At 42.0% G+C, this 14730-nt stretch overlaps 1 protein-coding gene across 13 annotated transcripts in view; it reads left to right on the top strand.

The window, feature by feature from the left end:
* Positions 1-14730, top strand: part of FKBP5 (FKBP prolyl isomerase 5) — a 133758-nt gene that overhangs the window by 101925 nt on the left and 17103 nt on the right. For all 13 annotated transcript variants that reach the window (XR_008557178.1, XM_054721697.1, XM_054721696.1 and 10 more), the window contains one exon: positions 10162-10318. Coding sequence is in view for 12 of the 13 variants with exons in the window: in XM_054721697.1 (XP_054577672.1) it covers positions 10162-10318 (157 nt within the window). In the remaining variant the exon portion in view is untranslated. The remainder of the gene's footprint in view (positions 1-10161; positions 10319-14730) is intronic.

Raw genomic sequence — 14730 nt, 5'->3', positions numbered from 1 at the left:
TTCCTTTTCCAAATCCCACTGAAGTGAGAGATGAGGAATTATTGCAAAAAAAAAAAAGAGAAAGAAATCCACATTAGTGCTGGAATCCAGGAAGAATACAAGAAGTGGATCGGAAATTATGAAAAATTTTGGAATATGTAAACTAGATGGAACTGGACTGATGGAAACTAGAGTTGGGAAACTCAACCCAAAACAGGTGTAGAGAAGACCTCTGTAGAGGTACATGCCGTTCTTCTCAACAAGCTTGGGCAGAACTCCAAGCCCACAGGCAGCTGGTGTGAGGGAGCCGAAGCAGGCTATGGGGCAATCCTCAGGGTTGTTATAAAACAATATGGAACAGCTGGGCCAGTAAACCTCTAGTGGAGTAGTTCTTTGGCTGAATTTAGAATTACCTGGGGAGCTTTTAAAATTATGATGCCCAAGCTTCAGTCCAGACCAGTTAAAAGATTCAAACCTCAAAGGATGGAGCTCCTCAGGCACAAGTGTGTGTGTGTGTGTGTGTGTGTGTGTTTGTTTGGTGTTGTTGTGTGTTGTTTTTTTTAACTCCCGTAGTGATTCTAGTTTGCAGTCAAGGATTGAGAATTCCTACTGTAGGGTCTGGCTGTTGCTTTTGCTCTCAGGCTGAAACCAGTAAGGCCAGGTAAAAATAAAATAGGGATCTGCCTCAGAAGACCCCACATGTTAGGACTTGGACTGTAGATGAGGACGTCAAGTATTTTTGAACTTTTAAAACATGTAAAGGGGGGGGGGTGGTGAAATAGTAGACACCCTAGCATGTTTACTACACAACAGTAAACATACTAGAGTGTTTTGCTCCTCAAGTAAAACTTTTTCATACATCCCCATAGAAAAGTGTCCCCAACCTTCCTGTGCACATCATGCTCAGCACAGAGTAAATGCCCAGGAAATATCTGTGGGATCCTCACCAGAGAGCTGTACAGTTAGCCCACTCTGTTTGGGATAAGACCTACTGTGGAAATGTACTCCTTAAAAATACTGTGCTAGGTACCTAACTGTAATTATTTCATCTTGCTTAATCCTGCCTCTGTATTATGATCAAACAATAAAAAATCATCAGCAAGTACCAAGAAAAAGAAGAACCAAGATGAGCCAAGAAGAAACAAAACTTTTAAAATACTAATTACTATCTTCAGAGATATTTAATGGTTATTAAATGCTTAAGTCAACCAGCTTCTTTGAAAAAGGAAAGGAAGGATCAAGTTTCTGGAAATAAAGAATATGATTATTGCCCTGGCTGGGTAGCTCACTTGGTTAGAGCATCATCCCCATGGCTAAGGTTGTGGATTCAGTCCCCAGTCTCGGCACATATAAGAAGAAACCAATGAGTACATAAATAAGTGGAAAAACAAGTCAATCTCTCTCTCTCTCTCTGTCTCTCTCTCTCTCTCTCTCATCAATAAATAAAAATTTAAAAAAATATATGATTATCAAAATTAGGACTCAGTAAGGGTTGAAAAGCAAAATGGAAAGTCTCAGTTGATAGTGGCATACAAGATACGTTCCTGGTGAAATATCTTAATTCCATAGCTTAAAAGAGAGGAATAAGCTGTTTTCAAGAAATGAGAATCAGAAGGACATCAGACTTGTGTGTGACAGTAAATACTAAAAGACCATGCTTTGAACACTTGTCTAACTATGAGTATTTCAAACTTGAGAATTCTATACTCAGCCAAATCATCATTTAAGTATGAGAATAAAATTAAACTTTCTGGAATATGCAGACTCATACCTTCTTTGAAGAATAAAAATCCTATATAATAAAAAGCTAATATGCAAATTGTCATCATGCCGTCACACCTTAACGGCTCAGACACTCAACACTGGGGAGAGAGGATTGGGTACCAGCCAGACTGCGGCCCAGGAGAGGGACAAGCCACATGCCCTGCAGTCCTGGGCGCCAGCGGCTGTGCCTACAGCCTGGCCCAGGAGAGGCACAAGCCACACACCCTACATTCCCCACAGTCCCAGACACCAGCGTGTGCGCCTGCAGCCCAGGAGAAGGACAAATCGCCCGCCCTGCAGTCCCGGGCGAAGCCACCCACCCATGGTCCCCTGCAGCTGCGGCTGGCCCGGGTGAAGCCGGCGCAGGTCCTAGGTGCCTGCGGCCTGCCAGAGGGAGGGAAGCCTGGGTCCTGGGTGCGGGGCAAGGCAGAGGCGGTTAGGGGTGATCAGGCAGGCAGGCAGGCTAGCGGTTAGGAGCCAGTGGTCCTGGATTGGAGAGGGTGCAGGCCGGGCTGAGGGACACCCCCTCCCATGCACTAATTTCGTGCACCAGGCCTCCAGTACTATAGAATATACTAAAACGTCACAAAAACAATAAAGTCAAGAAGTGAAGACTCAGGCATAAGAAACATTAGTGAGCAAAAAAGGTGAAGTTGGATACATTTATCTTGAAAGATTCTAGAAGTGGTAGAACTTTAATGTTAAAAATAATAATAGTTTAACAGTCTGGAGCTAGGTTCTAGGTTATTTTAACAAAATGTGGTACTGGTGGGAAATGGAGAGGGGGGGCAAAATTGCCTCACAATTTTCTTATTCCAGGAAATATTATTCTGATTGTTAACATTGATAAAAATTATATATACCTTGAAATGATTTGTTTAAATTTAATGATAGGTACTAGTAAGAATAGCATGTAGAGGATCAAGAAAAATTGTATAAATCTAGCAAAAGTAATAAAAGAAAAATAACAAAAAAATTATATAGAAAGCCTAAAATAAGATGATAGGAATAAAACAAATCATCAGTGATTATAAAAAAATAGGGATAGGATTCTCATAAGGTTAAAATGACAACAAGACCTAGCTGTGTACTCTTTGTAAATAAAACACCAAAAACAAAATGGCACCAAAAATTTAAAATAGAGGAATGGTTTTATGTGCCCATGTTGAGACCTGATAAGAAGCTGAGTTCTTTTTTAGTTTGGTTTTTCACATACTTTTCAAGTATCGATGTCCTGCCAAATTTTGCCCAGTAGAAGAGAGAAAATTCTTGAAACCATTTTATTTTATGTTTTCACAAAATAATGTACTGTGACACTTGGTCTAAAATGGACAGTATTTATTCTTTCAAATATTTTTTATTTATATAGCTCCTTCTAAAAAAGGCATCTTTAAGTTTTAAGGTAGAGTAAAATCTTAGTAGAAAATAGTCTTTTTTTATTACTAAAACATCCAGCCAATGTGTCATTTATTTTAGAATAATATTGAAAGACAAAAGCTCCATATAAGTAAAGAATTTAAATAGCTCTTGGAATTTATTAAAAATAGGAGTACTGACTAATATATCAAAAAGGAGAATTCCTATAAATGAGTGAAAATTACTACCATTTTCCAGACTGTTCTGTTTTCAGATTAATCATTAAATAAATATTTTCTTTCTGCCCCTGAACTGTGTATTGGGCACTGTGAGGTACAAAAGAAGCATAAGACCTTGCCTTTGCCTACTTCTAAGTTTTATTCACAATTTGACAGCTCTCTCTGTGGAGCCATCAAGTGATTTCCTTTACCAACTTCTAAAGTATGTTTTATCTGGTGTAATTTACCATTAATTACAGCTAACATTAATTGAGCTCGTCTTTGTGTATCCATATGTAACAGTGTTTTCACACAGTAAATACCCCAACATATGAATGAATGCCAGGTATTGGGCTAGAACCTTTATTCAGTACTTAATTGAATCTTCACAATAATTATGAGTTAGCTAATATAATTTCTCCCATGCTATGCATGAAGAAACTGAGTCAGACAATTTAAATGAACTTGCCCAAAGCCACAGTTGTTAAATGGCAAACTGAGACTGGAACTCAGGTCTGATTAAAGTGCTAACTCGGGTAGAGTAGTGAGGATTGTGTTGGTGTAGAATTTATTGCTATGAGTATGCTTCCTATTTAGACTAAGATATATGTCATCTGTATAAATGTTATTCTATTCAAGTAGCCAGCTTCCAAGCCTGCTGTCAGTTAGGATCTGTCCCTCAGTTTCATAAGCAATCTTACAGTGGTATTTGTTCATCTCGAATAGTTTGCCCTCAAATTGACCACCATGCCTGGTGCGAAGTTTCTCTTCTAATCAGTGATTAAATATACTCTCTGATTTTAGAAATCCCTTCTCTGCTTCCTCGTTTACCTTTTCACAGTAAGATCCCCTTGTCTCTTGGATGCTCTTGCTCTATTAGGCAGGAGACACGAGCAGAGAGAAGCTCATTTGGCATAAATTAGGCAGCAGAGAAAAAAACCTTGGCAAGTTGGAGTAACCTGCCACAACCTGGTTTTCTCTGGCCAAATGACCGATCTCGTCTAGTAGTAATGCTATTACAACATTCCCATTTAGATCCCCATGACCCAGTAATTGTTTTGGGAATGCGTGCAAAGCTATCAGACACCAACAACTATAATTAGAAAAGGGAAAACAGACACTCACCAGAGCTACGTCTTTAGGCTGGAGCGTTTACAGCACTTTATTTTTAGGTTGTGGAGCCTTTCTCACTTTTGCTTCCTAAAATACAAATTATACAGTTTTTGCATTCCAGTTTTTGTTACTACAGTGTACACACACACACACACACACACACACACACACACACACACACACACACGGTTTAATCCGAGTACAAATTGCTGTCAGCACATTGAGTTCATGTGCCAGCCACATTCAGAACAGGGTGTTCTGTGCTCTTCAAAACAAAATTGCTCCAGGGCAGTCAGAGAACAATAAGTCAGAGCTCCAGCTTAAGTGATGTTTTGCAGCAGACGGGGCTCACTTGATGTGGTTACAACTCGGATTGCATAGCTAAACTCGAGTAATTTGATTTGGTTTGACTTTGGGGGTTTGGAGGACCTCCCCCCCCACCCACTCCCCTTTAAGTTGCATAGACTTTAAGACAAAAGAAAATGTTCCTTTTTTACTTATGTATTTCTTTCCCTACCAAAAAAGCCCTAAGTAGAAGCATCCTGTATGTACTTTTCTTCTCTTTGGGCATGTCATAGATCGTTTACTTCCCATAAATTATACTGGTTGGAATTAGCAACAGACCTCCTGAGCCCCAGGGGCTGAGCTCCCAGTGAGTCATGGTGGTTATTATTAAATATTTATTAAGTGAGTATTTGCATTAAGAAATGCAAGGTCAGAAGCAACCACAGGTCCTCCACAGCCAGACCTGCCAGAGTAGTCCTTAGTAGCAATTGTTGAGACAATTTAAAAAATAGTAACTGGCTCTGTAGGAGATAGGCATGTCTGCCTCTGACACCACGAAGGGAGCCCCTACTGTAGCCATAGGCACACATTTGTGTGGCTGCTGTGGCTCAGAAGTGGTGTGTGAGTGTGTGTCAGCAGTCCTGTAGAACTTGTCACACCTGTGTTCCAAGTTTAGAAGCCAGTTAGGGAACCATAGCCTTTGCTACTTGTAGATGTAAAGAATCAATGGGCTATAATACGCTCTAAGGCTATAATACCTCCTCTTGTCTAACATTCCAATAGCATCAGTATTAAAGGTGATGGTTTTATATATACATACAAACTGGGGTGGGGGTGGGGGGGCGTTTACATACAGATCACTTTCAGATTTTATGGTACTGTATGTAGTGCTTGCTCAGGTCCAACTTAGAAGAGTGCAATTTACCAGAAACAAACATTGGCCTATCATTTACTAGGAGGCCTTCGCGGGATACCGTGCGCAGTAGGCTGCCCGCCGCTTCTGTGGGAACCGCAGTGCTTCGCTGGGAGCCGCGCTGCTTCCGTGGGAGGCAGGCCCGCCGTCTCCTCTCTGGGCCTGCGCTCGGCCCCGGAGGCTGCGGGCCGGCCCAGCCGCTCCATGCCCACTGCCCAGAGGCCCTCCGTCACCATGGTGACAAAGCAAGCATTCTGCCAGGCCGCTCACACTGCCCGCTCTCAGTGGCAGCCCCCCCCCAGGACTGGGGGACTCCGGCGGGGCTGAGGGGACTGGGCGCCACCATCTTGTGGCTATGGGTGCCACCATCTTTGTGATGGAGTGATGGTTAATTTGCATATTACCCTTTTCTTAGATAGGCTTTCTTAGGCTAGCTGCAATGAATGTGGGGTAGTTTGTGGGGGTTTTTTTGTTTTTGTTTTGCTTTCTTAATTATGCCTTCATTATCATTTGACTTGAACTTGTCTTTTTTTGCTTGTTTGCTTCACTTACCTTTCCCAACATACTTATTAATAGCCGATCTTTTTTTCCTAATACCATGGGATATCACATGTAAGGAGAACTTCTGGAGTTATTTATGTAATTTTAATATCTAATAAATGCATCGAGCCCCAAACCAGGCCGGGGACATGACACACAGGCAGGAGTCCTTGCAGTCTCTGCATTTCCTGTTTTGAAAACACATTTAAACTTGATCAACCAAAAACCACAATGAATGTACTGATAGTTTCCTCCCCCACAAATGTACTCTCCTTTAGGGAGGAAGATACTTCTAACAATAAACCTCAGACAGAAAGATTTGTCAGCTCAGTTGTGAGCTACTAAGGTAATCTCAATGCTTGAGGAATCCCACAGTACGGGGGCTGAACCTCACTTTGCTCACTCAGCAAATCTGTCAGGAAAAGTGTCGTCTCATTAATCTAAATTCAATTTCTTGGGCAGATTTAAAAATATTTAACGCAAACTTTTCAGAACCCTCAACTTTAGAAACATCAGCATTTACTCTAGTAAAAATATCTAAACTTGTAGTATATGTATGTATTTGAAAATAATAAACTTGAATTTATTTTGCAGATATTTTCCAACTCAAAAGAACTTTCAATGTGTTGCAAGTTGATTACGTTTTATCTAGAGCATTCCAAAAATGAGTGGAATAGAATCATCAGCATTTATGAGAATGGGACAAAGAGCAAAATTCCTATATGCCAGCTGTACCCTGAGAGTCAGGCCTTTTCTAGTTTGGTCAAGCTTCGACTCCATCCTAAGTCTGCAGTGGGAACAAATCAGGATGGTATTAATCCTAGTAAATTAGAAAGGCATAAATGTCCATGAGATATTGTGGCTCCTCGTGTCTATGGAACTGGTGTCTTCAGGATTTCTCTCATTTCTCAAGCCCAGGCTAAAAGTAACTGATCAAATGATTAACTATGGGAATTACCTTTGAAACTGATTTGTGGCCTATATTGAGAGTTATATTACTGGGTCACAGAATCACAGAATTTTAGAGCTTCACAGGACCTTGGAAGTCATGTAGTTCAAAAGTAGAGTAAGTTGGAATTAAATTTGTATTTGGAAAATAATTGTCTCATGGAATGACTATAACAGAATGAGTGATTTTTTTTTTAAGTCTCTAAAGCAAGTTATTGATAGACAATAGAGCAACCAGTAAAAAAAAAAAAAAGTAAGCATTTTAGGAAATCGTTACATTTTAATCTAGGCCATTAGATTACAGAAGTAGGAATAAAGAATTTTCTTATGAAAGACAAAATATATTGTTGTGCAATGATGCAAGCAATCGATTTTTTCTTACTGAGTCTAAGATCTAAATGGTAAGGAATGAATAACACTTATTGTTTAAAAAAAGTAGTTGAAAGTTTGACAGAATTGCTTATCCTAGGGGAGGAAAAGTCTAATGGATCAAGAAAAAAATATGCATTTTTCTTATTTTGTCTTGAAAAACCATAAAAGCAAAAGCCCCTTTTCCAGTATCAAATTACCGTCAAAACGAGCTGAGTGAGTGAGTGGAGTGGGGAATTGGGCACCAAGAAATTGACCTCTTCAACTTAACATTTTAGAGGCAATGGTTAAGTAATTTGGTTTGTGATGGTATAGTAGAACTAGAGGCCCAGTGTGCGAAATTCGTGCACGGGTAAGGTCCCGGCCTGGCCAGCAATCGGGGTCGATCGGGGCCTGCTGGCTGCCGGCCGGGTCCTTCCTTCCCCCAGCTGCCAGTGGCTGACCGGAGCCTTCCTTCATTCCATGCTGCCCCCTGCTGGTCAGCGCACATCATAGTGAGTGGTCAAACTCCTAAGGGGACAATTTGCATATTAGCCTTTTATTATATAGGATTCTTATTGATTATCACACTTTACATTTATTTCTACACCAAGGAATACGGCTATGTTAGTTGTTAATGATGTTGCCATTGGATTTTCCATTTTTATTCAAATACTAGAGGCCCAGTGCATGGATTTGTGCACCGGTGGGGTCCCTCAGCCTGGCCTGCAGACATCCCCCAAAGGGTCCCAGATTGCAAGGGGCGCGGGCAGGCCGAGGGACCCCCCTAGTGCACAATCAGGGCCACAGAGGTACCGTGGGAGGTTGGCCAGCCGAGGAGGGTAGGCTGGAGGGCTCCAGGGCGTGTCTGACCTGTCTCACCCAGTCCCCATCGGCCGGACCCCAGTAACAAGCTAACCTACTGGTCAGAGCATCTGCCCCCTGGTGATCAGTGTGCATCATAGCTACCAATTGAACGGTCACTTAGGCTTTTATATATATAAATAGATAGATATGTAATAATAAAAGTGTAATATGCAAATCGACTGAACAGCAGAACAACTGTCCGGATGACCTTCCGGACAGCCACGCTAAGGCGGGTACAATGCGATTGGTCAGGGTGCCCCGCCATCGCTCTGCAGAAGGAGGCCCAGGCAACCCACTGTGGGGTGATCAATGGGGGGGGGCTCCACGATTGATTGCCCCAAAGAGGGAGGCCCAGACTACCGGCCAGCGGGTCAATCGATGGGGGCAGAGGGGCTTCGCCATCACCCCAAAGAGGGAGGCCCACCCTCTGCACTGCGATTTATCACAGAACCCTGGCCAGGTGGGCGGGGCTCCTTCTGCTGGGCGATTGATAACGGAGCCCTGAAATTGATTGCCCAAAAGAGGGAGGCCTAGGCTACCAGGCCAGTGGTGCTGCGGCGGGTGGGTGGGGCCTTTCTCTGTGGGGCAATCGATCTGGGAACCCCGCGATTGATCACCCCACAGAGGGAGGCCCAGGCCACCGGCCAGCGACACTGTGGTGGGTGTGTGGGGCTGGCCAGCGATCGCTCCGCAGAGGGAGGCCCAGGTCAGCCAAGCGATCACACCCCACAGGTGGCAAGCAGTGGCAGCGGCGGAGGTGGGGCCAGCTGCCGGCAGCCGGGGAAGGAAAGCTCCAATAGGCCCTGATCTCCTGCCAGGCCTAGGGACCCTACCTACCTGAAGGGTCCCGGATTGCAAGAGGGCGCAGGCCAGGCTGAGAGACACCCGCCTCCCCATCCCCATGCACGAATTTCATGCACCTTCACAATATAGATATTTGTGAATGAGATTAAAACCCTTAAAGGAAAAGAAGAGCTTCTGTATTCAGTTAACCTTTGTATGTCAATGGGAAATGGTCATTCAATTGTTTTTCATCCTAGCATCCAAAGCCAAAGTACAGTTCTAAATGTTTAAGCCATTACATATTTGATATTAAATTGGTGGCATTTTGATAATTATCTATTCATTAATATAGTATTTCTTGATCCTCTATGGCAGTGGTTCTCAACCTTTCTAATGCCGCGACCCTTTAATACAGTTCCTCATGTTGTGGTAACCGCCAACCATAAAATAATTTTTGTTACTACTTCATTACTGTAATTTTGCTACTGTTATGAATCGTAATGTAAATATCTGTGTTTTCCTATGGTCTTAGGCTCTACAGCAGCGGCTCTCAACTTGTGGGTTGAGATCGACAGGTTGAGAACCGCTAGCAGGGTCGCCTAAGACTATCGGATAACAGATATTTACATTACGATTCATAACAGTAGCAAAATTACAGTTATGAAGTAGCAACGAAAATAATTTTATGGTTGGGGGGTCACCACAACATGAGGAACTGTATTAAAGGGTCGCGGCATTAGAAAGGTTGAGAACCACTGCACTAAGGAAACCTCTGCCATTTAGTAGGTTTCAATTAAACCTATTTTCCACACTTTTATTATTCACTAAGCTATCATATTGATATAGTTATCAGTAATTCGAAGTTTAAGCTTAAAACAGGAAGAAAGATGATTGCTCTTAAATTTCAGACCAGGTATACTAAGCTTCCACAACACATACCATTATGTCTCTAGATGGAGTGAGAAGGGGAAACACTCATTTATCACTTCCCTAAGTTTGCCAGTCCTGAGGAGCCGCTTGGTTGACTGCCTGTCTCCTTTCCCTCAGTCCACCTGGAAGGCCGCTGTGGTGAAAGGATGTTTGATTGCAGAGATGTGGTTTTCATTGTTGGCGAAGGAGAAGACCACGACATTCCAATTGGAATTGACAAAGCCCTGGAGAAAATGCAGCGGGAAGAACAATGTATTTTACGTCTTGGACCACGGTAAGCAGCATACCAGTTCAGTACACAGTGACATTGTCTAAAGAACCAGTGGTATGCTTGCTTGTTTGGTCAACATTTGATATTTTCGGTGAAGTTAATGCTAACAGAAACAATTAAATCAAGTTATAGTTAGCGATGGAGTGAATTACTGGGCCTTACATAACAAAGGTTTATGGACCTGTTTACTTGATTGATGTGTGTTAATAGGACTGACAGACAAGTTTTGCTTTTTTGTGTATTTGTTTTGCCTGCCGTATTGCCAAGACAGGAAGCTATTGGGACTTTTCATGTGATCCTCTTGCCCCCTGTTCCCTTTTCTCCAAATGAGGCAGTAAAACATGGTGGCTTGGAAGTAGAAGAAGCATTTGGATTACTTATTACCACTTGAATTTGTGCTCCCTGTTCTTATACCGAGTCCCTGAAAAAAAACAAGTGCTCTTCCTGGACCTAAAGGCAGCGGAGATGACTCATTTTTGCCTAAATTTTTCCCATAATAAGGATACCCATTAGCACTTCCAAGCTTAGAACTATCAGACACTAACAGTCTCTCTTGTGAAAACATGTTTGGTATTATTTTTAGATCTAAAATTATACCATGGACCCAACCCTTCTATCTTGAGAAATGGGCCCTTGAGAGAAACCAGGGTATTTTGATTCTGTTTGCCTGTAAATGCATCTGCTTATCTCATGTCTTCTCCCTCTCTGGCTCTTTGGGTTTCAGTCAGTAGGATTTTGAGAAATTAAGAATCTTAATGAAATGGACTTACCAATAGGTAATATTGCGCCTGTTGTATAATCACTTGACTTTGTGCAGCCTCAGTAGTAATCAGTGGCATATTTACCTTTGCCCTAACACTTGGGCCATGATCCTATTTCTCAAGTAATGTTTTAACCATGCCACTACTCACTTGAAAACCCTTTTTTTTTAAAATCAAGCAATGCATAGAAAAGGCTTTCTCCATATCTAAATAATATCTAATGGTTTTTAATCTGGCATTCCAAAATTACAGTAGTTCTAAATTTCTATAAAGAGAGTGGTATTTATGTCCCATGTATCTTTGCAGGTTTCAGTTCCTTGAGGATAAGTTCTTTATACACTGTGAGCATATGATATCCTTTGAATCCATTTGTTATATTTTAACCTGGCTGACAAGGCACTTGTAGAGGCAGATGTCTCAAGTTTAATGGCAGAGAAACAAATTATCCTTATGTTTATTAATGCAAATAGTTTCTTGCAAGTTTAAATTGTTTGTTGTATCATTAGTAAGCTCTGTGTACTTCTGCAAGTCACTTAATTCTCCTCAGCCTTAGTTTCCCCTTCTGTAAAGTGGGGGAGATGGAAACTCATAAATTTGTGGAGAACTAAATAAGATAATGCATGTAAAGAACTTGGCAAAGTGCCTGACACATATAAACCCCTCAAAAGGAATATGTTCTTTTTCTCTTCAAGATGTCAGTTAGTATGTTGAGTTACGTAAAGGCCTGCTGTGCAAAAGGAGACTGTTCACACGTGCACTGCATGGCATTATCCCCGTATGTAGAAAGGCCTGTGCAGCACTCACCTGAGTGTTGTAAATGTGGCTGTTGCAAACGCATGCTCTGTGTGACTTCCTGTCACCTACAGTGCCTTCTCTAAAGATTTCCAGGGCATACCTTCTCCTCCATTCTGGTGGACTCTTTGACGGGATGTTTTCATAAGAAGTTTATAAAACACTTCCAAAGAACCTATTTTCTCTCTTCTCATCAGGACAGTATCTTGTATATTGTTCTAAATACTGTGACTGTTCACCTTTTTCATTTTAGTTTAAGGGTGGCTAGTTTTGACGTTTTCCTTATATTTCTGTCCTGCACCGACCCCAAACAAAAACAAGGCAGTCTGGGTCAAAAACTAAGCCATTTTCTGGGAACACACAGAGTCTGAATTTAAATCCTGGCTCTACACTCCTGTGTGACTCTCAGGAAGCACTTCTCTCTGAGCCTCAGTTTTTTTGTCTATAAAAAGGCAGCAATTGGTAAGAACTTATGGCATAAGTGCTTGTATGCACATAAAGGCTAATGGTCATTAATAGTCATTCTTTGTATCTCTGCTGTCTGTAGGCAGCTATTCAAGAACATTAATGTCATCGACATTGTTTTACTTTATTACTAACTTAAGTATATTTTAAAACTATAGTTAAAGACTGCAAATTAATACCTGCTTATTTGTATACTAGAGGCCCGGTGCACTAAATTCATGCACGGGGCGGGGGGAGTGTCTCCTCAGCCCAGCCTGCACCCTCTCCAATCTGGGACCCCTCTCACAATCTGGGACCACTGGCTCCTAACTGCTCACCTGCCTGACTGCCTGGTTGCCCCCAACTGCCCCCCCCCCCTTGCCAGCCTGGTCGACCCTCATTGCTCCCACCCCTGCTGGCCTGGTCGCCCCCAACTGCCCCTCCTGCTGGCTTGGTTGCCCCACGCAGCCTGCTGCTCGGTCATTTTTGGTCGTCCCTCACTAACCCTCCTGCCGGCCTGGTCGCCCCACGCAGCCTGTTTGGTCGACTCTTCAGTTGTTTCGGTTGCGACGGTCGCTTAGACTTTTATATATATAGATTTATGTACTTGTAAATGCATGTGGGAGCAAATACATGTAAAGGTATATCAAGAAGTACTACAAATTGTTACATGAACAATATACAAAAGGAGTAAAATTAGAATTTGGATATTTAAAAATATATATTATGAATGCTCCCCTGGGTACCATTTTATGTGTATCTCAGAGATTCTGACATATACTGTTTCCTTTGTCATTCTTTTCTACAAATTTTATATTTATTTGAAGTACCCCTGCATCAACAGTTTTCTTAAGATTAAGATTTTAACATCTCAAAAAAAAAAAAAAAAGATTTTAACATCTCTAGCCAGGAGGACTTTTTCCTTCTGACTTTTAAAAAATGTGTTTTTATTGAATTATGATCCAAGAATATTTATTTTTATTTATTTGGGATTTATTAAAGTTTGCTTTGTGGTCTTTCCAATTCACCAAATAGAAGTATATTTTTTCCAGTTTTATTGAAAAATAATTGGCATACAGCAAATTTAAGGCATACAGCATGATGGTTTGAATTACATATATTGTGAAATATGTTCCGCGAACATCCATCTTCTCATATAGATACAATAAAAGAAAAAGAAGAAAAGAAAAAAGAACAAACCCATTAATAACATTCCTTCTGTTATTGTAGCCCAGCTTGTCTCTTGGTTAAGTCCCAGAATCCCACTTGTGGTGTCTGTCTTCAGTGAGAAGTGTTTCTGTGCCTGGGGTCCTAGCCTGCCAGGCTGGTGTAGCGTCAGACAGACAGCTTTCTGTGTAACATGGCAGTCCGGCTAGATGCTCCTCCCAGGATACTGTGCTCCACACACATCGCCACAGAATCTCTTCATCTGAACCCAGGAGAGGTTATAGGAATAATGCCCTTCCCCAGTCTTCCTTAATCCCACTGATAAAAACAAGGACAATTTGGTGTCTCCCTTGACCCTACCCCCACCCCCGGCCGTGAGACCTCTATTTGTGAGTTCCACTAAGGCAGCTTTTCTCATCCTCAGCACTACTGACATCTTGGGCTGGAAGTTTCTTGGTTGTGGGGACTGACATGTGCATAGTAGTAGGATGTTCAGCAGTTTCCCTGGCCTAGACCCACTAGATGCCAACAGCCCCTTCCTCTGTGTGATAAACCCATCTTCAGATATTGCCAAATATCCCTGGGGTGAGAGGATTAAATCCACCCCTATTGAGAGCCAGTGGTTTGAGGCACGTGCCAGGTCATCTGTTGTATTTGTACCTGTTCAGCACAGCGCTCCAAATATAACATGCTGTCAGTAAACACGCTCAGCAAGGACTCTCCCCCCAGCCAGGTTCTCAGCAGTTACGGAATGTTCTTTATTTACCAGATGGCAGGAACAAAATAGCAGATACATAGGTCTAGGAGCCCAGGTAGAGAACTGGTCACCACCTCCTATTATTGGCCACTAGCAATTACGTCCTCTTATTTCTTTGCTGAAGATACCCTTTGCCCTGCTATTATGACCACCACACCCCATTCCTACCAACTCTCATGGCCTTGCTCTGGCTCCAGCTTCCATTTACTTGTGTAACAGTGGAGGTGAGTGAGTAATCATTTTCTTCCGGGAAAATTCAGGCAAGGGGTAAAGAGAGTAGTGCAAGCAGCAGGATTTGTATATTCCCACTCTGGTTCTTTTGCCCCAGAGAATATTCATTGGCATCGACCTGGTTTGGCATCTTTCAACCCATAGCCTGAAAGTTTGGGTTTACTAAGGTTTTCGCAATGTCCTTCCATATATTAAAGAGTAGTCTGGCTTGAAATACTGGTAGATGAGAACAGAATATATTCCAGTGCGCGCTTTCTTAATAT

Source organism: Eptesicus fuscus, chromosome 10, assembly GCF_027574615.1.
Source record: "Eptesicus fuscus isolate TK198812 chromosome 10, DD_ASM_mEF_20220401, whole genome shotgun sequence".
NCBI lineage: Eukaryota > Metazoa > Chordata > Mammalia > Chiroptera > Vespertilionidae > Eptesicus > Eptesicus fuscus.
Note: the sequence above shows the minus strand (reverse complement) of the source record. Positions and strands in the feature narration are given on the sequence as shown.